The sequence below is a fragment of the Fundulus heteroclitus genome, chromosome 6 (genome assembly GCF_011125445.2).
Source record: "Fundulus heteroclitus isolate FHET01 chromosome 6, MU-UCD_Fhet_4.1, whole genome shotgun sequence".
NCBI lineage: Eukaryota > Metazoa > Chordata > Actinopteri > Cyprinodontiformes > Fundulidae > Fundulus > Fundulus heteroclitus.
Window position 1 is genome coordinate 4,096,845 of NC_046366.1, and position 24,799 is coordinate 4,121,643.

Consider the following 24,799-nt stretch of genomic DNA (forward strand, 5'->3'; position numbering starts at 1 on the left):
AAATGTCCATTAGCATTTGAGACAGTGTAATTAATCCATGATCAGATCAGAACCCGTGCTACCATTAGCATCTTGTAAATACGTATTGAGTTTGTTGCGAGCAGCAGAGATTATAAAATCTGGCAGCAGATGGGGTGAAGGACCACCATTTAGCCTCTCATTAGAGAAAAAAAAATTGGGGTTAAATTTTTAAGATAATATGTTCACCAAGTTATTCGTGCATTTATAAATGTCTCAGTTACAAACTGAATATTTGGTTTAAAATACAAATATTTAGTTACAAATTAAATATATGGTTTCCTAATTAAATATAATTCCAAGCTAAATGTTTAGGTCCTAGCTACATATTTATTTTAAAAATCAGTTTGTAAACTAAATATTTAGCATGCTAACAAGATATTTAGTTTGGAGCTACATATTTAGCCTGGTAACTAAATATTTAACATTTGTACCATAACATTTGTAAAATGTATGAATGACATGGTGAAAACAGCACACAGTACAAAACAAACATGCACACACAGTCACTCCTACAGACAAGTTAGAGAGACCAATTGATCCAAAAGTCATGTCTATGGACCGAGCTGAGCTGGAGTACCCAGAGACAACCCACAGACGCATGGAGAGAACAGGCACACTCCAGAAAGAACCCAGAAGATGAACTCAGGGCCTTCATGCCTCAAGATAGCAGTGGTAACAACTGCTCCACCAAGCATTCTAAATAATACAATCCAATTAAAAAATACTTTATTGATCCAAAAGGGAAATTAAATGCCGGTGTAACTCATGGGGATTTGTTTAGCGAGTTGTTGCAGATGCTGATGGCTGCAGTCAGAAAGCATCTCCTGTCTTACAGTGGATCTAGAGAAGCCTCTGACTGAAGACACTCTGTTATTGTGCAACAGTCTGATGAAGAGGATGTTTAGGGCTGTCCATAATGTTCTTCGTTTTACGAAGAATCCTTCAAAAAAGGGTCCCTAGAACAGAGCTGGCCTTCTTCATCAGCTTGTTGAGCTTCTTTAAGTCAGTTGCTCTGATGTTGCTACCCCCAACAGATGATGGTTTCCAAACTCGTTTACAAGTAAAATTGGAAAGGTGTATCATGCACTGCAGGTTCCAACTCCTTTATTTCTGGAATTACACACGGCAGTCCTTTGGATTAGTTTCTCTCTGTTTTGCACACTCAGAGACTAACACTTCTATTCATTTTTCTTCTTTATTAGTATGGACGGAGGGCGTCTGTGAACAGCGTTGTCAAGTTTTGCCACCGCTTCTCAAGTACATTTACATCTGGGCATTTGTAACACATAAATATGGTTTGATGCAAACCATTCTATTGTAGCTCTGACTGTATGTTTATGGTTGTTCCTATCATGGAAGATAAAGTTTTGTCCGACTCTCAAGTCTTTTGCAGCATCTGACATGTTTTCCTCCCTGATTGCCCTGAATTTAGCAACATCCACCCTCCCATCAACTCTGAGCAGTTTCTCTGTACCTGCTGAAGAAAAGCATCCTCATAACATGACGTTGCCGTGACGTTTCTTTGCGGGGATGGTATGTTCAGGGCGATGTGCATATTTAGCTTCCTGCCACACAAGAGTTTTTTATGTGTGCTAAAAATGTCTAACCAGAGATATAAAGTAACATAAAAAAATAGATTTTATTGCTGTAGTTAAATCAGATCTGTTTGTCGTGTAAATCACATTGAAAGGGTATTTTTTGTGAATTGGCACCACGTAAACAAACTGAAAGACGAACTGGCCGGGGAGAAACGCCCACTTTTATGAGGGAAACGCCCACCACCTGTGTTCATAGTTCGTAACAGCTAGGCTTTTATTGTGAAAGATTCAGCGGAAATGGTGTATTTTGAGCTTGAGAACTTGATCTTGTTTCATAGTTTCATTCAACTACCGATGGAAAATAATAACGTGTGGTGTCTCTGAATGAGGTTAGGAACCAGCGGGAGCTATTTTCCCGATACATCGATTACATGTTTTGACTGAAAACTTGAAGCGCGTTTGATTGGTTGACTAACAGGTTGCGCCTGCGCTCTGAGCATGCGGGGTTTTTTTTTTTCTGCTTCAGATATGCACCCTTTTCTTGAAAATCAGCAGCAGCTGTGTTCCAGAGCGGCAGGGACTGTGGGTTATGGTTGTGATTCAGAGCAGACGAACAGGCTGTCCCGGGTGGAATCAGACAGCTCGCTGTCATTTCTTCACGCCTTTCCTGGCTGGATGAGGAAACCGCTCTCCTGGTCGCCTACAGACAGCTCCACCTACTGAGATGGTCTGTTTCAGAGATGGCGAAGGGTCTTTTTCCACGAGCCTGGGTGAAAAAGTCGTTCTACTTCCAGGTAGGAACTCTGTTGGGGGGAGATTGCTGCCAGGGAGCGGCTGGCAGCTCGCAGAAAGGGAAAAGGGACGGTGGTGTTTTGCGTGTGGCTGTCACATCTGTCAGGCTGACAGCTGGCAGGCGGCGTGTTCCTCCTCAGGCTGTGTTCCTGGGCTGCAGGGAAAAACCTGATGAATGTGAATGCTAACAACCTTCTAACTCACACCGACCGGTCATCACAGGCCTAAACGCCGAGACGATCTGCGACATTTAGCATCTCATTGTAGAAATAAAAGGCTTTCAGAGTGCAAAGCAGACCTCTGGGGACTAATAGTCAAAACACTATGTAGTGGGATATATTTTTAAATAACAATGGTGCACTGCCAAAAAATAAAAAATAGCACGATAATAGGACTGTTTCTGCTTCAGGATTGCCGAAACATAAAGTTAAACTAAAGAAAATAAGCGGTTAATCATGCCTTTTATAACTGTGCGTATATCTTGGTGATTTACCTGACGAGGAGAATAAAGGTGATCAGCTGGGATTGGCAAACATTATGGAAGATGAGTTCAACTATGCGTGTTTGGGACATGATCTGGCTCCAAGAATCTCCCTAAAGCTATTGCTTCAAGTGGCAAGGAAGTGGCAGCAACAACAGCAAAATTAGTAAATTGCATTATTCAGCTTGAATCGCATTAAATGTCTGCATTATTTGCCAGCACAGGGGCAACACTTGGAAAGTATAGGTAAACTCCATCCTTGCTGCCAAAGCCCTTTCTGTGGAAAACATCTTTAGACTGTAGACTTCAGACTTTGCTTTATTAGGTCCCCGAAGGGCAATTCATTGGCAGCAAGTAATAGCAGTAATAATAGCAGCCATCACATGGTCACACAATCAATACAGACAATAGACAAGACAGAAGGGTAAGAAGTGACTTATAAAAGTTAAAGGAGATCAATCTAAAATACATTTGCAAAAGATAAAAGACTGGAGCTAAGACTTGAAGTAAAAAATAATGATAAAAGTTAAAGATAAAGTGCAGCAATTATATACTTGGATACAACTGACTCTACAGTTTGTTTTAAAAAGCCAGTGACTGTAGGGACAAAAGAGTTTTTCGGTCTGTTGGTTTAACACCTTGGTAGGGCGTATCTCCTACCTGGAGGGAGGGGCTTAAACTCTGTACAGGGAGTGTGTGGGATCTGTCAATCCTTTTTTTTTTTTTTGCTTTGGTCACTGATATGGATATAAACTTTTTATGGAGTAACTTTATAAATTAACTGAACATAAAGACTGGATTAATTAACTATAAAATCCTTGTCTTCCTACAATCAATTAGAATAATAAAGTATTTTTATTATTATAGAATAATGTAGTAATCTATGGCCCATCTTATATTGACTAAACTATCTAGAAGCATCTCAAGTGTTAGTAAAGCAGAACATTTTCTGAATTAAGCATTACACATTCTCTACTGTTCACTGATTTTTACCAGACCTGAGCTACTGTGGAGAGGTCTGATAACAGGTAACACCTACAGGGTATCATCCAAACCGCTCTGCACGGTGCAGAAAAGAGCCATTAGGGTGGTTCATAAGGCTGTCACCATCACATTAATCATTCACTAATCATTCTTCCTTGCTAAAAGTCCCAGGTCTGGTGGAATTTTTAAACCTCACGGATAATGTATAAAGCCAGAAATAAACAGTTACCAGACAGCATACAAAATCCTTTTGTTGAGAAAGAGAGGGTGGGTATAATTACAGGGATAACCTACATTTCATCATTGTACAGCAGGATCTGAAACTATCCACTTTGATTTCACTGGGACAATTTAAATTTCTTTTAAGACAAAAAGAAAACTATTCTTCTGCAACTTGCTCTTGTTTTGAGTTTAATTGAGTCAAGTGTTTTAATTACTTGCATTACTGTGTGTAGTTTTATAAAAAAAAAAAATCAAACAGATCTCTCTTAAAATTGAGATCTTGGATGTAAATGAGAATTCCTGTATAAATAAAGGTTAAATGAAAAAAATAAAGTAAAATAATCGTATGTGCTCAAGCAAACATGGTGTGAAGGTTCGGAACAAATTCAGTATTGAATTAAAGCAATGTCCAAACGTGAGCCTGTTTAGGAAAAGGTTCAAACTGTTTTTCTTTAAAAGATCTGAGATGGAGGAAGAACAGTGAACACCTATGGGTGCTTTTACCTACTACACGTGAGTATATACATACTGCTGCAATGGTTGTGGTGGTGTGAGCTATGGGCTGCAGCTAATACGTGTCTGAAGATAAATGTGTGTAGGCACATGTGAATGTATGTTAACGTACAATGTTGTAATGGTTACTGCTGGTGAACCCGATATTCAGCCGCACACAGAGTTACATTTTTTTAAAATGTTTATTGCGAGGGAATGAACAATATCAGGTGGGGCAGGCAAGCAGGACCAGACTTGACCAGATGCAGGTGGAACAATACTCGAACAGAGGATTTAATGGCTGACAGTGTAAGCAAGCTGGGATGAGCAGGGGACCAGAAGTTGCAGGTAGCGATAGACCAGAACGGGCAGAGCAAGCGGCTAGAACTCACAGGGAAACAGGCAGAACTGCAACATGCAGACACAGTAAACCTAAAACGACAAAAAAGGAAATTAATAGCAATTTAGGATGAATCAAGAATCTTTATTGTCATTATTTGACCAAGACACCAGCTCAGAATTCACACGGATTCACTCATAACACACAGACACAACAAGACAATGTTCAAATAGTTGAATGCACCTTCACTTCTTGAAAAGCTAAAAGCATGCAAATAGTCCTTAATTGGATAAGATTTAAATGTTCGAGTCAAAAGAGATGGGTAGGAGTCAGTTTACAGAACAATGTAAATTACTGTGCAATCGCATGAATGTAATAAACAAACAATCCCAGCAAAGTATGCAAATAGTATTTAGCAAATATTTTATTCTTTAAGTTAAGAACTTTCAAATTTGCATGGATATCCAAGCCAACTCTCCCTGAGAAACTAAAAGTGTGCAAATAGACATTAGCATGTTAGAGACGGTAAATAATTCTCATGGGATCAAGAACCTGTAGAACCAGCAGCATGTTTGTAAACATGTGACAGACTATGAACTGGGATTGGGGTTTATTGATTATCAGCAGGAGGTGATGGCCCTCAGTTTTGGGAAATAAGCTGTTTTTTAAGTCTATTCGTTTTTGATTTAATATTTCTGAATTGTTTTCCTGATGGTGGGCCAAATAAGGCATTGACCGGATGGGTGGGCTCTGTGGCTATACGTCTGGCCCTTTTCTGGACTCATGCAGCGTAACGCCGGCATCCCACAATCCCCTGTGCTGTCCTCACCACCTGTGCTACATCCTTGCTCTCCTGTACCGTGCAGCTCCCATACCACACCGTCACACTGAGACACGGGATGCTTTCGATTGTGGATCTGTAAAAGTCTATGAGCAGATGAGTAGAAAGTCCAGTCCATTTCAGTTTTATGAGAAAGAGGAGCTGTTGTTGGGCCTTCTTCACCAAGTGGGAGGTGTTCACAGTCCAGAAGAGGTCAGAGGAGACGTGGATGCCCAGGAACTTTTTGCTGTCCACATACTCCATCACTTTCCTCTGTATGCAGAGAGGAGCATGTTCAGTCTTGCTGGACTTCTAGTAGTCCACTATGATCTCTTTGGTCTTGTTGCCGTTCAGGATTAGGTTATTCCTGGAGCACCACTGTGTCAGATTGTGGGTCTCATCAGCATGAATCTCATGCTGCAATAAATCTCAGTGTCTTTAGCTGTTGCAGCTCCAAAACACACGTTATTTCTTCTGTAAATGACATGCAAAATAAGAAACAGAACATTTACTGGGTCCAGCTGACTGACCTTTTTCTGAGTGTTGTGCATGTGCCCCCCAGATCATGCTGCCTTGAACAATGAGCCACGACACTGCAGGTGGTACTGCTTGTAGTCCAAGCTCAGTCTATTTTAGCTTGTCCAAGCAACTTTGGTCTTTCTTGGAAGCCATGACATTGCTGTGTTAATCTTATAATGACAATATCGATTGTGATTGCACTTTCCTCACTGGTTTTATTTATTTATGTATTTTTTTTTAATCCATTAAGAGTTTGAATGCATTGCACCTGAGATTTTGTAGCATACCAAAAACTGCATCCAAACACGTCTTTTGCAGACATTGAAATAAACATGAAGTTTGGGATTCAATATATTATGAGTGAGTTGTTGTTTTTTCCTGACCTCCTCCTTCTAGTGTGGAATGATGGTGGTGTTATAGGCTGTATTGCAATTGCATGCAAGGTGAGAGGGAGCAATTACAAACTGGATCTGGCTGCTGATAATTGTTCTTGGAAAAAGCAAGTAAGATACCGGTTCTGCAGGAAACATGGTTGAGTATTGAAAATCATTCTAACGAAATGCCTCTACAGGACCGTAACGCTTTTTAGAACAACTTGGCTGAAATGTATTCTGGCTCTCCCAGTTTGATTCGGACCTCCTAAAAACAATTCTCTTTTATTGCTGCCCAATTATCCTATCCATCCAGTTTTCCAACATACTGCTTACTGCAGAGGTGAGGAACCCAGGTTCAGAAAGTAAAATGTCAATCCAGAGATTAGCTCCAACCATTTGCATTTCCAGCTCCACAGCATAGACAGCAACAAATAGTGCGTTCCGTTTATCCTTGGTAGTTAGAATTCTTGACCTTCGGGTCGGAAAATTTAACTGGAACGGCCCGTGAAGATGGTATTACAAGTGAAAAAGTCGGTGCAGCAGGGTGGTACCCAACACCGGCATTCATGATGGCTGCTACTCGCAACAACGTTGAGTAAAACCTCATGTTTTGACTGTTTGTAGCAGCTTTCTATTATTTATGTAACATTTAGTCAGTCGTACAGGTGCTAAAGGAACACACCCTTAAAAACACCAGGTTAAGCGAATAGGATAAAGGAAAATGATGCAGGAGTTTTACTTTCTGAAGCCAGATTCCTCACCTTTTAGCTCATTGTTTGTTCAGTTGCACAGAAAACCAGTAAATAAAAGCAACATGAATTTAGTTAGAGATGCGAATTAATAAGAGGAAACAACATGGAATTCCCTATTGGCAGGACTCAAATTAACTCTGTTGAGCTTCCTTATGTTTTTGCATGAAAAAATTATTTATAGAAAAATGGCAAATGCAAAAACTTATTGTTATATAGGCTTTAAAATATACCACTGGTGGAATTTTTTTTATTTTTTTATTTTGGACAAAGGAGAGATCATAGAAAACAGGAGTCTGTAAGTTTTTTCCCATGCCATATGGGGGGGAGGGACGGGGGAGGGTTATCAACCCTGCTGTTATGCTCGACACTAGTGAGTTTTGGAGCTGAATCGATTTTGTTTATCATTCAAATTAGCATGTGACTCTATAATTGTAAGCCTCTTACAGGACAAGGAGGTGGGCTATGGTTTATTTTTAGACTAATTCATTAAACGGTACAACAATTCATACTTGCAGCTAAATCCAAACAAAAGGGAACCTAATGGATTTTCTATTAAATCAGCCCATCATTATACCAGCACTCATTAATGGTACAGTGGTAGAGATTGTCGGTCTGTATGAGTATTTGGGCATCATTCTGGACAGTAAGCTAACACTGCCATCTGTAAAAAGGCCAACCAAAGGCAGTTCTTTTAAAGAAATTTTATGATTTTAGTATTGATTGATTTCTTTTTTTAAATCTTTTATTGAATTTGTTTTGACTTTTGGAATGGTGGGCTGGTTTGGTAACCTAAGCAAGGCAAAAAAAAAAAAGGTTAATAATCCTGATTGAAGTCTGAACAAAGATTGCTGGCACTGATTTGAGAGACAATAGTCAGGCCTTCAGAATAAGAGTCACTTAAGACCCGTGACATCCTCTGCACATTGACTTCAGGCTTTTACCATCAAGAGGGAGGTTTACAACTGCACAAAGGGCAAGATCAAATCAGTGTCTGAGGCCTTTTATTCCTTAAGCTGTTGAGTTTTGAAATAATTCTAGAAGTATTATGCAGCCCAGAGTCCTCTTGTCACATTTTTTTTCTCTCATTTGGGTCTTCTTGTTACTGTTCTTGTCTTGCGTAGACTTTATGGATTCTTCTGCAATTTAAAATTGCCCCTCGGGGACAATAAATTACTTCAATTTCTAAAGTGAGTTCAGTGGGTTTTGCAGAGATGTGTAGCTAGTAGCTTCAAGAGGGAAAACTTAGGGCATGGCCTGTAAGGAAATATGTTCAATCAAAAAGTGGCCTAAGACAGTAACAGTCAGTAACCTAATTCAGCCAACTAGTTACGACTTTGCAGCATTTGATCCTGTGCTCACTGAAGGGATCTCGTAACGTTTGTTTTATTCATGGAGCAGTTTTGGTCCATTGATCCTGTGTGTTTGATGCTGTGTTGTGAAGCAATGGTAACGTCTGTTGACTTCCTCTTTTGGCATGTTAAATACCATAGCGAGGCTCCTTTGAAGTCGCTTAATAGCTTTTATATTAAGGTGTTGTTATACCAACTTGATTGTATAAACAAGCTTGCCAAATCCTAGATGGTTACATGTCAGGGGACTTAGCCTGACTCTCTTCTGCATTTTCCTTTTATAAAACACAAACATGTTGATGGTTGTGCAGGGTACAGGTCAGACTGGCTTAATGGGAGCAGATAAATTATCTGCGTTTCAGCAGCACCTTTACATGGATATCTGGAGAACTTTGTACCGTTTAGCCTCACATTTTGAACTTTAAATAGCAAATGTTGTTTGATGTCTTATTCAGTGAGAGTAAAACGTAGTGTTCATACCACGTAATCCTTGTTCTAAGCATTTTTGCTGAGTTGACGATGTGTTCCGGAGAATAGAGGAAGGCAGACTTTGTCTCTGCAGCAGTAAGTGTAAGTTGTCAGCACTTGATGAGGGTAAATTAAACTAAACATTTACTCGTGGGGAAACCTAATTAATTCAGCCATGCTCGATTTAATACAGAGTAACCCCCTGTCCTGTGTTCTGAACTCCCTGCCTGTTTATTGTGGTTCTCTGTTAATATTACAACGAAGAGGAGACACTGCTGACCTCAGGGATCTACTGCTTGGGTTTCCCTTCCTTAACTCAAAGGTTGCATCACGTTCATGTCCAACAGATCACTCAGTGTCAGGAGGTGACTCAGTCACTCTCCTATGGAGTTTTCTTTTCAGTCTAACCCTTTTGTCTCAGTACAGTTTGTATATTATCTGCACCGACTAGTGAAACGCTTGTCTAAGCGGTTTCATCTAACAATGGAGTGTACTCTTTGTGCTCCCAGTTCTTTCCCCAGGGCCCCACTATCTGTTTGTTCATTTCTTTTTTGGCATGAGTTGTTTGAAAAGCTAAACTGATCTGTCCAATATTTATTCAACTCCTAAAAGGTTCAGATGGTTGCTTGCCATCCACGTTACCAGGGCTTTGATGATTAATGTAGTGCTAAGAATTAGACACCGAGGTGAGGGACAGATTATATGGGCTACATGGGTCGGAAGCATAACCAAAGCTTTTTCAGTTCTGAAGTTTTGATTTGAGGTACCTTAATTCAATGAGAGGAAATTCCATAATAAGAAATTTTTATTGTTAAAAAAATTACAGATGTTCCATTAATCAGCACTTATAACAATTTCTAAATTATAAATATAAGTTATAAATATAAGTGGATTTTTTTTTATTTTATTTTAAAGCATAACTAGGAATGTGGAATTGGTAAGTCATGACTTTCTGTTTCCATGGCGTAAAAACAGGAACATGACCCATGAACTTTTTTTTTTTTCAAATTCTTTACAACTCTCTAAAACAGAAGACAAGAAAATATGCCATTCGAATAAGGCAGATGTCTATTTATTTGAGTCCATTACTCAGAAGAAGTCCTAACAAAATGACTAAAGTTGTTTGTTTCTACACACCCTGTCAAACGTTTGGATTTACTTTCCTATTCAGTGGTTTGTCTTTGTTTTATTACTACCTCTGGGAACAAATTCAAGACGGGTGGAAAACCATTACAGGTGACAAACCTCATGAAGCTCATCGAGAGAAGGCCAAGAGTTATCAAAAACAGAGGGGAAGTTATTCGGAAAAAGCTAAAATATCCAAAATATTTTGAGTTATTTCATAATTTTGTGTTTGACACATGATTCTATATACATTTGTAGTAGTTTTGATGTCTTCACTCTGTATCCGCAATGTATAAAGTCTTTAAAAATAAGGAAAATCCATTGAATGACAAAGGTAAGTCCAGACTTTTGATTGGTAGTGCAAATTCAGATCATGGATTAGAAAGTTTAAAAGCTTTAACTGTGTCAACCATGACTGGGCAGGGACCCAAGTTTATCGGGCTGCTACACACATTAAGGAGGATGTTAAGGGAGGTTAAAAAAAAACTCACTGTTTAGGTTTGGAGTCTACATAATAACCATTAAACACTTCCTACCTTTTTAAAACTGATGCCAGAAAAAAGGTCCTTTCTGTCCAACCATCATAAACACAAATGTGGCGTTTGCTAAACTCTGCTGGGAGTTTAATTTGAACTGTGTGCTCTGGTTCCAATTAATCTCCTCTCCAACCTCCCCTTTATCAGTAAGATTATTGAAAAATCTGTTTCAACAATTAAATACCTTCTTAACAATGATCAGCCGCTTTGACGTTTTCCAGTCAGGCTTCCGTGCTCACCACAGTACAGAGACTGCCCTTATCAAGGTGTTTAATGACATCCATATAAATACAGACTGTGGAAGAACCACCGTGCTGGTTCTATTGGACCTCAGTGCAGCATTTGATACTGTCGATCACTCCATTCTGTTAGAGCGCCTGGAGAACTGGGTCGGCCTCTCTGGTACAGCTCTCAGCTGGTTTAAATCCTACTTAAAGGACAGGGAATTTTTTGTATCAGTAGGTAACTTTACATCAATGATGACAAAAATCACATGTGGGGTTCCCCAAGGGTCCATCCTGGGTCCCCTCCTCTTCAATATCTACATGCTCCCTCTAGCTCAGATCATAAAAAATAACATCATCAGCTACCATAACTATGCAGACGACACACAGCTCTACATCATCATGTCTCCAGGTGACTATGAACCCATTGAAGTGCTGAGTAAATGCTTGGAAGCAATCAATACGTGGATGTGCCAAAATCTTCTTTGAATAAAAAAAGTAATAATTTTTGGACCATTAGAGGAGAGATCAAAAGTTAGCACACAGCTTCAGTCGCTTCAGCTAAAAACCACTAATCAGGCCCGAAATCTGGGTGTAGTGATGGACTCAGACCTGAACCTTCAAAAGCATTTAAAGACAGTTACAAGGTCGGCTTTCTATCACCTGAAGAACATTTCCAGGATTAAAGGACTAATGTCTCAGCAGGATCTGGAAAAACTAATCCATGCGTTTATTTTTAGTAGAATTGATTACTGTAACGGTGTTTTCACAGGTCTGCCTAAAAAGTGGATCAGACAGCTGCAGCTGATCCAGAACGCTGCTGCCCGCGTCCTCACTAAGACTAAGAAAGTAGAGAACATCACCCCAGTTCTAAAGTCCTTACACTGGCTCCCTCAGAGAATAGACTTTAAAATGCTTTTTAATACTCATAGACTAAATACTGTCAGTCTATAAATCCATGAATGGTCTAGCACTAAAATATATCACAGACTTGTTATCAGCGTATCAACCCTCAGACCACTGAGGTCTTCTGGCTCCAGCCTTCTCTGCATACCTAGAACCAGAACCAAACATGGAGAAGCAGCATTCAGTTCCTATGCTCCAATTATCTGGAACAAACTTCCAGAAAACTGTAAAAGTGCAGAAAGCCTGAGTTCTTTTTTGTTTTTAATGTTTGCTTTTAGTTTCTATTCTCCCATGTTTTATTTTGTTTCTACATTTTATTCCTACTTGCTCTTATTCAGTTTTATTTTCCTATATTTTAATCATGTAAAACACTTTGCATTGTCTCTGTACTGAAATGTGCTATACAAATAAATTTGCCTTGCCTTTTTAAATCAAGATTAAAAACACATTTGTTTAGGATTGCCTTCTACTGTTCTAGTTAAACTATTTTACTGAAATGTCATTAGTTCAACTATGTAGTCCAACTGTTTTAACATTTGCTTTTATTTTCTATTTTTCTATGTTTTATTTTGTTTCTACATTGTTTTCCTACTTGCTTTTATTCTGTTTTATTTTCCTATATTTCAATCATGTAAAGCACTTTGCATTGTCTTTGAACTGAAATGTGCTATATAAATAAATTTGCCTTGCCTTGGTCAGATGAGACAAAGTTTGAGCTTTTCTGCAATAAACACTCCTGATGAGTTTGGTGTGGAACAGCTGGATGGATGGAGGGAGGAATGGATGGAAAAAATCTAATTCCCAATGTTGGAAGATCTGTGATGTTGTGGGCATATTTGTCTTCCAAAGGCCCATTGGAGTGCATACTAACAAACCTTTACCAGGAGATTTTAAGTAGAAATCTGATGGAATGTCTCAGAAAACTGAAACTGGGTCATCACTGAGTCTCTGCAGGATACTGATCCCAAAAAATAGGGTAAATAAACATAGAATTAGTTTCCTAAACAGAAACGTCTTCTTAATACTGCAGTTTAATTTCTGCATGGAATTTTGACTAGAAACACAATATAGGAGTACACGACTGTATATTTAACCACGCTGAATGTAAACCCTCTGCTTTGATATGTCCCTCACTCTGTCAGACTCACAACAGACCCTGCCTGTCCTGTTTACAGACTACAGCAATCGGAGCAAATCTAAGATTAAAAAGAAGTTGTGGAATTGGCCTCTGGTACTGCGCAGCTGCAAACTGCGTTTTGTTAGAATGCGGGAGCCGTGCAGATCCAAAATAAGCAACAATCCATGCTGGCAAACGCACAGCATAAGCTTTTCCTGCCATGCAATCAAAGGGAGAATTAAAATGAGTTTATCCTCTCGGGAGGCGTCACAGCACTTGGGGAGAAAACTGGCTGCGGTTTTGTCTGATAAGTTATGATGCAAGCAGTTTGACTTATTTTTCTTCTATGCCTTAAACCTTTAACTTGTTCATTTAGTACATTTTAATACTGTGTGTGCAGTCATCCAATTTAATAGGTGTCATTACCTTTATTTGTATTAATGTTATACTTTCAAGCATCCATTAAGCACAGGGCTCCTTTAGAATACAGAGCAGGAGTTAATGGAGGATCAAACCTTTTTTCAATGCTATCATTGGACGTATTCAAGCTTCCTGTACCTTGGATACCATGGGGGCCTTAAGATTTAAATGACTTTTTTTAGTCATTTCATGAATTATTTCAGGTGAATAATATCCACTATAAAAATAGGAACACATTAAGTAATTGTCATTATCTAGAAACTAAATCTAGACCAGTTCCCACTGCTGGTCATGTGTAAGTATTGCAATGTCCCATTGCTTACTATGCTTTCTATTCTGAGAATGTTCTATTCCTGCTGCCTGGACTGAAGCTTCAGAGGCAAACTTGTCTGCTTTGGCAGTTCTAGTCAGCAGCTTTAATGGGGGGTGAATCATTTCTGTGTTGTTGTCTGCCACAGTTCTTTTTTTTTGTTCCTGGCCCTTCTCACCCTGACCTTTGCCACTATGGAATTTGGATTACTGGCTGCAAAAACAGGAACCCTCTGAATCTCTGTAAAGACAGGCTGTGTAAGACATGTGATAAAGGCATCCTGTGACTCTGGCAGGAACTAAATGCAGGCCAACTATCTGTAAGCAAAAAGGTGTCTCAGTCAATATAAAGTCTAGCTAAGGGGGACAAAAGCATGTGAATGAGCTTAGTGCGTCACATAGTGATTGCCAAGCAGGCAATAAAGTCATGTTGCCATAGTAACCCATAATGTGGTCTGTCCTTGATAAATGGTAGACAATATCTTTAAATATGTACTAAAATTACAGTTTTTTTTTTTTATATAATTTATTTTAAATAATTTTTTTGTGTCTGTTTTATGCTCAACTTCTAATTGTGTGTCTCTGATTATTCCTCCCAGGCTCGGATCTCCTTTGTACGGGTGAAGTACCTCTTCCTTACGTGGCTCACGGTGCTGGTCGGCAGCTGGGTTCTCTATGTGCAATACTCAGCTTACACAGAGCTGTGCAGAGGACATGAATGCAAGAACGCCATAGTAAGTGATGGCACTGAAAATAAAGCAGCATTCAATTCACAAGAATGATTGCAGCGTGTATTTTGTATTTTAAACTTTGAAATTCTACTACATAGTGTTTACAGCCTAAAAAAACGATTAAATCATTATTTATCAAATAAAATATTAGGCTTAAATACAGAACCAGTGGATGACAAAAAATGACAGCCATAGTACTTTGGAAGTAAGGTATTAGAAGCCGTTACTGATTAACCACTAAAGTGCAATGATATACAGCCTTTGTGAACGGTTCCATTTCCCTTGTAGTGGTCAGCACTTGCAGTCACATTTTTGATGGGCTGCAGTTTCCTGATTGTTTCTACCAAGGCCTGAAAAGATCTTTCCAATAAATTAACCTACTGAAAATAAAAATGTTCCCTTTTTTTTTTTTTTTTTTTTTTTTTAGACAGCAAATTCTTTATTATCTTCAAATCTTTTAAAACATTACAGGTCTATCTGTGAACTGGATTTATATGCTTGTAAAAGTAAAATTTTTGGTCTGACTTCAACTTCACAAATGTTTCTGGTATGATCTGTAGTTTTTCGCATCGGCCTAGTTGAGCATTGATCTCGAGCTTTGCTTTCTTGACATCAAAGAAAAAATTATGGACAGATTTACTGAGTACCTGTGAGGTACTGTGATCATATTGTGTAAATGTTTGGGTCATCAGCATAGTTATGGAAAGAGAGGTTGTACTACTCTATTCCTGCTCTAGGGGGAGTTTATACCACTAGCTACTGAATAAAAGTGACCTAAGATTGGAGCCTTGAGAACTCCCACAATTTATCTGTTTGCTCAGATTCATAAACACAACACACTGACTAGTTCAAGTCTGTCAAGTAAGGTTAGATGAAAAGCCCAAATAGTCATGACTGCTTTAAGGGATTGCCAGAAATGCATGCATTTCCTCTGTAAAAAAAAAAAAAACATGGCTTAGGTTTGTAAGATTTAAGCACCTGCATTTATCTAAGATTCACCATTTGCCTTTCCAAGTGTGACAAGTACAGGAGGGGTATCATCGATGGCTCCGCCTGCAGCAGTCTATGTGAGAAAGAAACTCTGTACATGGGCAGGTGTCTGTCCACGCTACCAAACAACCAGGTAGGAGACCCTTTTTCTTAAGCTACTTCTCATTATCATTTGACATAATGCGTGGCATTCTGCTTTTTACCAGGTGTACACAGGAGGATGGGGGGACCACAGTGGGATCATCCGCTGCAAACTGGGGGAGGTGGTTCCCTATGAGCTGGGGGAGGAACCGGAGCCACGAAGAGAAACCCCAGTGTTTGACAAGCCTAACAGAGGCACGTCTGTGCAGAAGTTCAAAGAGATGCTCTTCAATCACCTTAAGGTGGAGGAGCAACTACTCTATTGTGATTACATTTACGTAGAACTACATTCATGATGGACAAAGGCATTAAATGTCTTTCTCTCTCTGCCAGTCCAAGCTTGGAGAACACGCAAACCTTCCCAGTCTTGTTGGTCAGATACTCTCTGTCGCCGATGGGAACCGGGACGGACGGGTGTCTCTGCAAGAGGCTCGTTCAACATGGGCCCTTCTTCAAATGGATGAGGTATCTCACAATGACGATGTCATGGCACTTTAAATATCCTGACTCAAACTGGGAGCAGTTTTACAAAGATACAGGAACAGTGATTTCATGATGGCCCCTATATACAATTCATTGGGTTGGTTGTCAATAAAAAAAAGAGCTTTAGAGTTGTTTCAAATGAATGCAGCCACCAAACAATGGAGGCAAATTATAATTCTTGTCCATAACTTTTCAACAGAGATGAGATTGCGGTCATTCCAGATTCTTTAAGTTTGACGGCTTTAGCTGTTCCAAAATTAGTAATGATGTGTGTTTAGGATCATTGTCCTATTGAAACGCTTAACTACATGATGTTTCAAACATATTGATGTTAATTTGAGTGTAAGAAGAGCAATCTGGAGATGTTCCACCTCCTTCACTGTTCTCTCCACTTTATGCAATGCACCAGTTAGTCTGGCATTGAAACTCTAAGCCAGATGCCACCACCGCCTTGTTTGATGGTTGATAGTATTCTTAAATTTAAAAGCCCTGCCTTGATTGAGCCGAACACTTCTCCTGTCATTGTGGCTAAAAAGCTCAATATTTGTCTCTAGACCATAAAACCTGTGGCTAGGTGTTCTGCTTCAAAGCAACAAAGAAGGGGTGCAGGTGTTTCTTTCTTGGTTTTGTCACTGTGGACATTAATAGTAGTGTTTTACTTCTGATTTATTTTCAACTTCACTCTTTTTTTTTTTTTTTTTTTTAGAAGCATTTGAACCAATTTCCTTTCATTTAATGAAGACAGTTTGGGTCAGATGGTAGAATCTTTGACATGGTTGTTCCAACATTTCCTAAAACTAGCTTTCTGAAAGCTTACATTGGACTTCCTGAATGGACTCTCCACTGTCCCGACTTTCAACCCAATAAAGTTGAAAGTCGGCCTGTGGTCCTTTCCCTTATGCCCCCCCCCCCCCCCCCAAACCCCCTTCCCTGTCAGCCTACTTTGTACAAATGAGTCTCTAGTGCTACAAAAAACACAGAAAAACAATATTGATAATATTATAATATTAGTAGTTGCATATCTTAGAAAGCTGCTGTATTATCACTCCACCCAAAGGTAATAAAAAAATCTCCTATTAAATCATTCCGACTCCAAAAGTGATTTGACATTTGTGACTGATCAATGGTTTAAACTGCTGAAATGATATAGAGATAACTAGACAAACTGCTTTGCTGATGAACCACGAATGTTTACTGGGTCAGTTGCTCATGTAGGTCCCTGCTTGTAAGCTGTTTCTAAATTAACTTTATTACATTATTCTTTCATCTATTGGTGGGGAATGTATTTCTGTGGCCTTGTGATGACACAGACTTGTGCTTTGTTCATTGAGGTGCTGTTGGGCCTGCTGCTCCAGGACCGCGGACATACTCCACGTCTCCTTGGCTACTGCGGAGACCTCTACATGACTGAGTGGATCCCCAACTCACCCCTGTATGGGTTCTCATTGCCCTGGCCTCTTGTTTCCTGGGTGCCAGGGGGGTTGCAGCGCACCATGGACCAGTGGTTCACTCCTTCCTGGCCTCGCAAAGCTAAAATCTCCATGGGCCTGCTGGAGCTTGTGGAAGACATCTTCCACGGCACCTATGGGAGCTTTCTGATCTGCGACCTTGCAGCAGTGCACTTCAGTTACACCGACCGCCATGAGCTCCGTCTGACCAACACACAAGTGGTGGTTCCTGAAGAGGAGTTCAGGCGCACCATGAGAGTCCTGAAGTGTGAAACGGATGCTGACTGTGTGTACGGAGTGGACTGCCGGACGTCCTGTGACCTATCTGAGAAGAGGTGCAGGGAGGAGCCTGTTCAGCCAAACCTGGCAAAAGCATGCAGCGTGTTGAAGGACTACATCCTGCGCGGGGTGCCTTCAGAAATGAGGGAGGAGCTGGAGAGGCAACTGTATGCCTGCATGGCTCTCAGAGGGAACGCTGGACAGATGAACATGGAACACTCGCTCATCCTCAACAACCTGAAAGCTCTGCTTTGGAAACGGATCTCGCACACCAAGGACTCATGATGTGGGGTGGCAGCAGATGTTCTAAAACCATGCTCATCAGCTCTCCCAGTGGAAATGAGTGGAAACAATGCTGTGATTTAGGAGTAGGATTTGATGAAGTGATATCTATCACCCTCTTATGAATAGGGATGCACTGATTAGAGCTTTGGAGCCAATTTGCAATCTCCAATTTTTTTTTTCAATTTTTTTTTTAAAGAGTTACCAGTTTTTATTATTTGATTATGGGATGATATTAGGACACTAATCTAATATTGTTTTCCAGGCTTCCTGCTGAATGGTCATATTTTAAAGGAGCTGAGGTGACAGCAAGCAGCTGTATGAAAGCAGGAACTAGCTGTAAACCAACTTTTAACTATTGTTTTATAACAAAGAAAAAATATTGGACATTTTCAGCACAGTTGGCATTTAAAAAAAACCATTAAGATTTCCAAATCCAGAATTCTCCACTACAGATAGGTCAAAACAAACAGAGCACTTTTACTACAATGCGTTTAGCCTTCCTGTTATCTGCAGAAAGTCTCACTCTTTCCTTTACCTTCCTGCTGTTTGGATGAATCACAAACATGTCTCTGCCTGTTGTAGAAACAGTTTCCTTTTAAATAGCTTCTTAAATCTCTGTTTATCTTCTCACTTCATTTGAAACACCTTACTGATAACAAACATGGCTCACTTTGAGTCTTCTTCACTGAATAGCAGCATCCAAACTGAATAATGTTACCAGTGTAACCTGGGAACACCTATTGGGTTAGATTAACTGCATGGAAAAAGTTTGGATCCTTAGTTTTCTAACCAGTGAGAGCTGGTTAAGGAAAACAAATCAACCAGTTCTCTGTGCATCTCTATTTATAAATGATAAATCCACTTGACCTACCTCCTCTCTTACTATTGTAAAAATCAAACTCAGTGATTGCGTTTTCTCGTTAGGCAAATGTAAAACAAGCCTCAGAACCTTATTGTGATGTATTGTTTTTCACCACAGTGGAATGTTATTATGGAGACAAAGACAATGGCCTGATGTTTGAAGAGCTTTGGTGATTAAGTCACTGGTTCTGCCATAATCATCCTACAGCTGAGCTGTATTACCCTCAGTTTAGGAGGAAGTATTAGAAAATCAAAGAGTGGAATTTTAAAAAGGATGGATGCCACAAATATTTTCCACAGGGGACCACTACTAGCACGGCACTGCTTTATTTTTTTCAATCACACTTAGAAAACACATCCATACTAAAGAAAAACTTGCCCTTTGAAAAAAAAACTTAGGTTTTATATATCACTAAACAGAATTTTTTTCCAGGGTTACAAACCAGGATTGTTTCCTAAACACGTTTTGCACATGTAGCGTGACCGTTCCTAAACCCTGGTTCTTCACGTTGAGAATCATAAGCTCACTCAGCGACGTGAAGAAAAACTACAGAAAGAGGCAACATGACACTGATGTTGAGCTGCGACAGTAAACTGTGTTACAGCTGCTTAGCTTAGCCTCATGCACGGTTCTTTCTTACTGTTCTTTTAGTGGGGCTCCACTGTCACATTTTTTTCTTTCAGTTTATAATGAACTTAAACTTTTAATAATAGATGTGTGTTTAAAAACTCTCTCTCTCTCTCTCTCTCTCTCTCTCTCTCTCTCTCTCTCTATATATATATATATATATATATATATATATATATATATATATATATATATATATATATATATATATATATATATATATATATTAAATAGATTAGTAAATCTCAAAATTCTAGAAATAAAAGTATTTATTTCCTTGAACAGGAATTCATTAAGAACATTGCACATTCTATTCCAAACCATCGTAGGAAAGAAAACGTGTCACATTTATACTCAGACTACTGAACGTGAGGAAAAGGTAACGCCACTATTCAAAAAGCAGCAGTGTCAGCATTTTCGTTTCCTTATGAATCGCTGAGCTAAAATTTTGATTTTGAAGTTGACCTACTTGTGGCACCTGTGAGCAGGTCATCTTTACCAGGACAGTTAAAGCTCCCTCCAGAAACGGCATGTTTAATGTTGCCCCATGGGATTTCTGTAGGCCTGGGTCTAACTTCATATTGGTAATGTTGGTCTAGACGCGGCTCAATGTGTTTGGGATGTTTTTTGTTGAAACATCCTTTCAAGCGAATTTCTTCTTCAGCATAAGGCAACATGACCTCTTCTAGCATTGTGACATATTCAAACTGATCCATGACCCCCGGTACGATATGAATAACACACAATACCACAGAATATGAAAATCTTCCCTATATGATGAAGCCTGTACCTTCATGCTTCTTGGTGTACTGTGGCCTGAATTCAGTGTTTTGGGGTCATCTGACAAATGGTCTGTGGCCTCTAGATTTTAAAAGAGCACATTGTTCTTTCATCAGTCTTTTCATTTTCATGTTCTTTCACAACATTTCATTTAATTTCTCTTTAGGTGAGTCAATGGCTCCAATTGGCTAATTAGAACCTCTTCATCAGGTTTGCTTTTTATTTCAACAATGGTACTTTGCAGGGGCGCAACAGCAAATAGGCTTAAATCGGAGGCAAATGGAACTTCAGAAAGAACTGAATGAAAGTCCGGTTGCCTCCAACACACACACTCCGATTGTGTGTGTCTTAGTTTCCATAGATCATTTTGGTAGATCAGCCTGTCATGTTCCTTTCATGTCTTCCCCATTCTTATCAACTTTTTAATCCAAAAACCAACCTTTTCTGGACAATGTCTGGAACAATATTCCTTTTCAGAGGAACCTTGCGCAGCATTTGTCGCTCTCATCCTTAAATGAGGACCAACTGTTTTATCATTTTTCACAGACTGAAGAACCTCGCTAATTGAACTTCACCACAACTATTATTTTGAACACTCTTCATTTTAAATAACAGTTAAGTTACCCAGAATCTGTAGCATGCATGTCGTCTCTGTTGGTTTTCCATTATTCTGCTGTGTTTACCAGGAAATGATTTTACTATGTAGAAATATTTATAGTGAAAACAGTGACTGGTCTGATGTGGGACCGTTGTTTAGAAAGTGATTGTAAGTGCTGACGAGAATGAACCGTCTGTGTGAAAGCTAATAAACGGAAGAGCAGAAGAGCATTGCCTTGTAAAGTTAGCGTTGTCTGAAGTTGGTGAAATATCAGGATTGTAAAGCAGGATAAGCTGGACTCACAACTCTAAACTGTGATTGAATGGAACTGTGCAGACCTTTGACCTCTGTGGCCAAAACCAATCGACAGGCCTTTATGTCAGTTTGAGTGTCTTAATGTTCTTCAGGAATGTTTTTCTCAAATGTCTGTTTTAAAATGCTAAGATAAGCCCTCCTGGCTTCATGTCTGTTGACATCATTTGACAAATTGGTCGATAATGAGCAATTTATTGTTTGAAGATAATGGTGACAGTTTTCCTTTCATAAAGGATGTTTCTGTGTCCTACACTAAAATGTATAACAGTGATATTGTGCTTTTACTCAATGTTTGTTCTCATATCACAGTTGCCCAAAGGACTTGATAGAATGTTTAATAATCAGATCAGAAGTAATGAAGGTTCATATTTTAGTCCATTGTTACTGTCTGTATGGATCATGGCTGTTTATTTGCTTCAAACTGAACCTTGAAAGAGATGCATCCGGGCTCAACAGGACATGCTGTCTATCTGGGTCCTCACTCGCTGTACCGGGCATTTCTTACACAGTAAAAATCATCCCGTGGGAATCTACCACATTTGTAATTGTAAAACTGTATATTTTTGGATTATATGTCGGACGTGATGCTGAAGTTATTTTAGGAATATCATCAGTGGAACTGTGAACTCGGACATGCGATGCTGATTTTGAAAATATAAGCTTCCTTTGTTATTGAAGCTGGATTCAAATATGATTTTAATCATGGAATTGTAGACATAGCCGAGCTGTAGAGCACACCAAGCCCACAGTCAGTGATGCCTTGAGTTTTGATGTTTACTTTTTAAAGACACCAGCATGATTTTTGCACAATAAATGCCATATCACCTACTGCCATGAATGTTGTCTTTGTGAAGATTCATTCAAAAAGCCTTGTTAAATATAAACTTTGACACAGTGTTGATTAACAGCTCCGACAGTTAAAAGGCTTTGTTTAGCCTGGTTGATCTTTTGTTTTAAACCGAAACTCCTAAAAAAGGTAAAACCAGATTTTAAAAAAAAGGGTTGGACGAACTGAAATGAGAAGGACCATCACTTATGTCCCATATTCCATAAAATCAGAATTTAGATCTGAAAATCCTATGTAACTCTGTTACAGAGCCAAGTTCAAAAATCACTGGGTTTCTTAATTTATGTGCTTAATGACCAGGCTAACTGCTGTTAGCAACACACGCTAACAGTCTCAGACCATTTACATAGAAGGCACGGTCTTGTCCTGCGTTTGGTTCTCAGTACCGACAAGAGCAAAAGGTCAGCTGACCCAAGAGAACAAAGTAGTAGGGCTGTAAAAGCTGAGAGATGTAGAGTGAGGTGAGGCCATTTAAAGACCTAAAAACAAATAAAAGCACAATGTGCTCAAACTTGTGTGTTAGTTAAAAGATGCACAGCAGCAATTTGCACCATTCACCAAGGTGTGATTAACAACTCGCTGACACCAAAATAAAGTGTTTTAACAGTAATCCAGCTGTGTTGTCACAAAGGCATACTTACTGCCCCTAAGTACGTTTTTGTGAGCATAGGCTTTATCTTGGCCAGCGGCCAAAGCCAAAAGAAGCTGGATTTAATGAAACGTTTGGTTGTCAAAAGTTTTTTTTAAACCAAGATTTGTGGCTGTCGCCTTCAGAAACTGACGCAGGTCCAAACTCATGTCCTGGGCCGGATTTTAGCAGGGGCTTACCGGGGCTGCAGCCCAGGGCCCCGGCATTTCGGGGGCCCCGAAGGATGTTTTCTATTTTTGTGAATGGATAGTCGGTACGCGCACCGCCGGCCGGCACCGCCAGCCGGCACCGCAGCAGCTCTTGGCTGCGCAAACCCCGCCCGCCGGCCGGCCGGCAGTGCGCGATCCTCGCCGGCCGGCCGGTCGGCGGTGCGCGGACCCCGCCCACCGGCCGGCACCGCAGCGGCGCTTGGCTGCGAGGGCCGATCAACGCCGCTTGCGGCTTTAACATCCTTCATATGCGGCCTATCAGCGTACCTCGAGTCGCTGTTGCACGTTCCATAACAACAATGTTTAAAAACCGTGGTTAGGAGACGTCTTAGACTTAGAAAAAGCAGTCGTTTTATTGAGTTAAACCAAGGGTAACGTACAGCAAAAGAGTGGAGGAAAACGCATATTTGCCCAACTTGTACCACGTGATATGACGTCACGTTTTAAAATAACTTGCTCGCGGAACACCATTTGTTCTGGCAAACGTCCATCTTGAATGTTTGCTTGTTATTGGTCCACTTTTGACTCATCTTACGCATTGGGGAGGAGGAGCATCAAGGGAAACCTCCAGCAAAAAAATCCAGAAAAGTGGGCAACTTTTCAAATTTCATATCAGACTAAGGCTTAAATGTCTGATAACCCTTTCACTCATTACTGAAAGGGCTTGGTGTTACTGGTTAGGGCAGTGGTGTCCAAACTTTTTGACATGAGGGTTAATATTATGTTAAAACAACTTTGGGGCTGTAAAATAATTTTGAAAACAAACTTGGTCTTTTTTAAAGTTTATCTGCTAAATGAAAGTAAAAATTTAAATGAGTGTAGATACAAAACAAAGATTGTGCATGTCTGCATTATAAGACAGGCTCAAAGTTTCAAACTTTTCAGGGTTGAGTATTGTTTTCTTATTTGGTTTGCGTTTGAGTAAATGTAGGTCGTGTTTGTGGTTCAAGTTCCTACAAAGAAGTTGAATGCAAAAGTGTCATTAATAAATGGAAATCTGTATTTTGTTCTTCATATTTTTCAAGATGTTCTCTGTAAAAACCTTGGTCTAGAACATGATAAATTGTTCATTTGCACCCACCTCTGCTTTTATTGAGAACCGGGGGCTGTAAAAAATCCTTCAGAGGGCATATATATATATATATATATATATATATATATATATATATATATATATATATATATATATATATACTCTAGCCCAGGGGCCCCCATCCTGACTCCAGCCCAGGGGCCCCCATCCTCCTAAATCCGGCCCTGCTCATGTCCTCCGATGTGGCACCGAATACCATCACCTCAGACCTTTTTCGTTAAAATGTCAAACATTTAAAGCCATCCACTCCTTCAAATCATTCAAATGAAGGGGACCTTCAACAGTTTGTGCCAGCCTTGAGTGGCAGATAGATTTGGCAGTCATCTGCATAAAATTGAAGAGACGCCATGCTTTCAAAAAAGTTATCAGATAAAGAGTAAAAAGAAAAGATCCTAAAACTGAACTCTGAGGAATTCCATAGAAAAGAGGTGCAGAGGGAGAGACTGACACAGAAAGTTGTCAGATAAGACCTGAAACACTCTAATGTTGGTTCTTGTATGCCCAATAATCGCTCCAAGCAAGATTAAAAGATTTTATCTCGTGTCAAAGGCTGCAGTTAAATCTAAGAGGGCAAGGGCAAGACAAGCACCAGAATCAGAGGTTAAAAATATAATGTTAAGTGCAGAGTCTCTAATAACTGTCAAATAAAGCCCACTGTAGCCAAAAATAAAAA

At 39.6% G+C, this 24,799-nt stretch overlaps 1 protein-coding gene across 1 annotated transcript; it reads left to right on the forward strand.

Annotated features, from left to right (window-relative positions):
* The first annotated feature begins 1,751 nt into the window (after nt 1-1,751).
* Nucleotides 1,752-19,764, forward strand: dipk1aa (divergent protein kinase domain 1Aa). Its single transcript, XM_012856062.3, has 6 exons — nt 1,752-2,353; nt 14,389-14,523; nt 15,536-15,643; nt 15,717-15,893; nt 15,985-16,116; nt 17,466-19,764. The coding sequence occupies exons 1-6, from the start codon at nt 2,300-2,302 to the stop codon at nt 18,144-18,146; spliced, it is 1,287 nt and encodes a 428-aa protein (XP_012711516.1). The 5' UTR covers nt 1,752-2,299; the 3' UTR covers nt 18,147-19,764.
* Nucleotides 19,765-24,799: the final 5,035 nt, after the last annotated feature.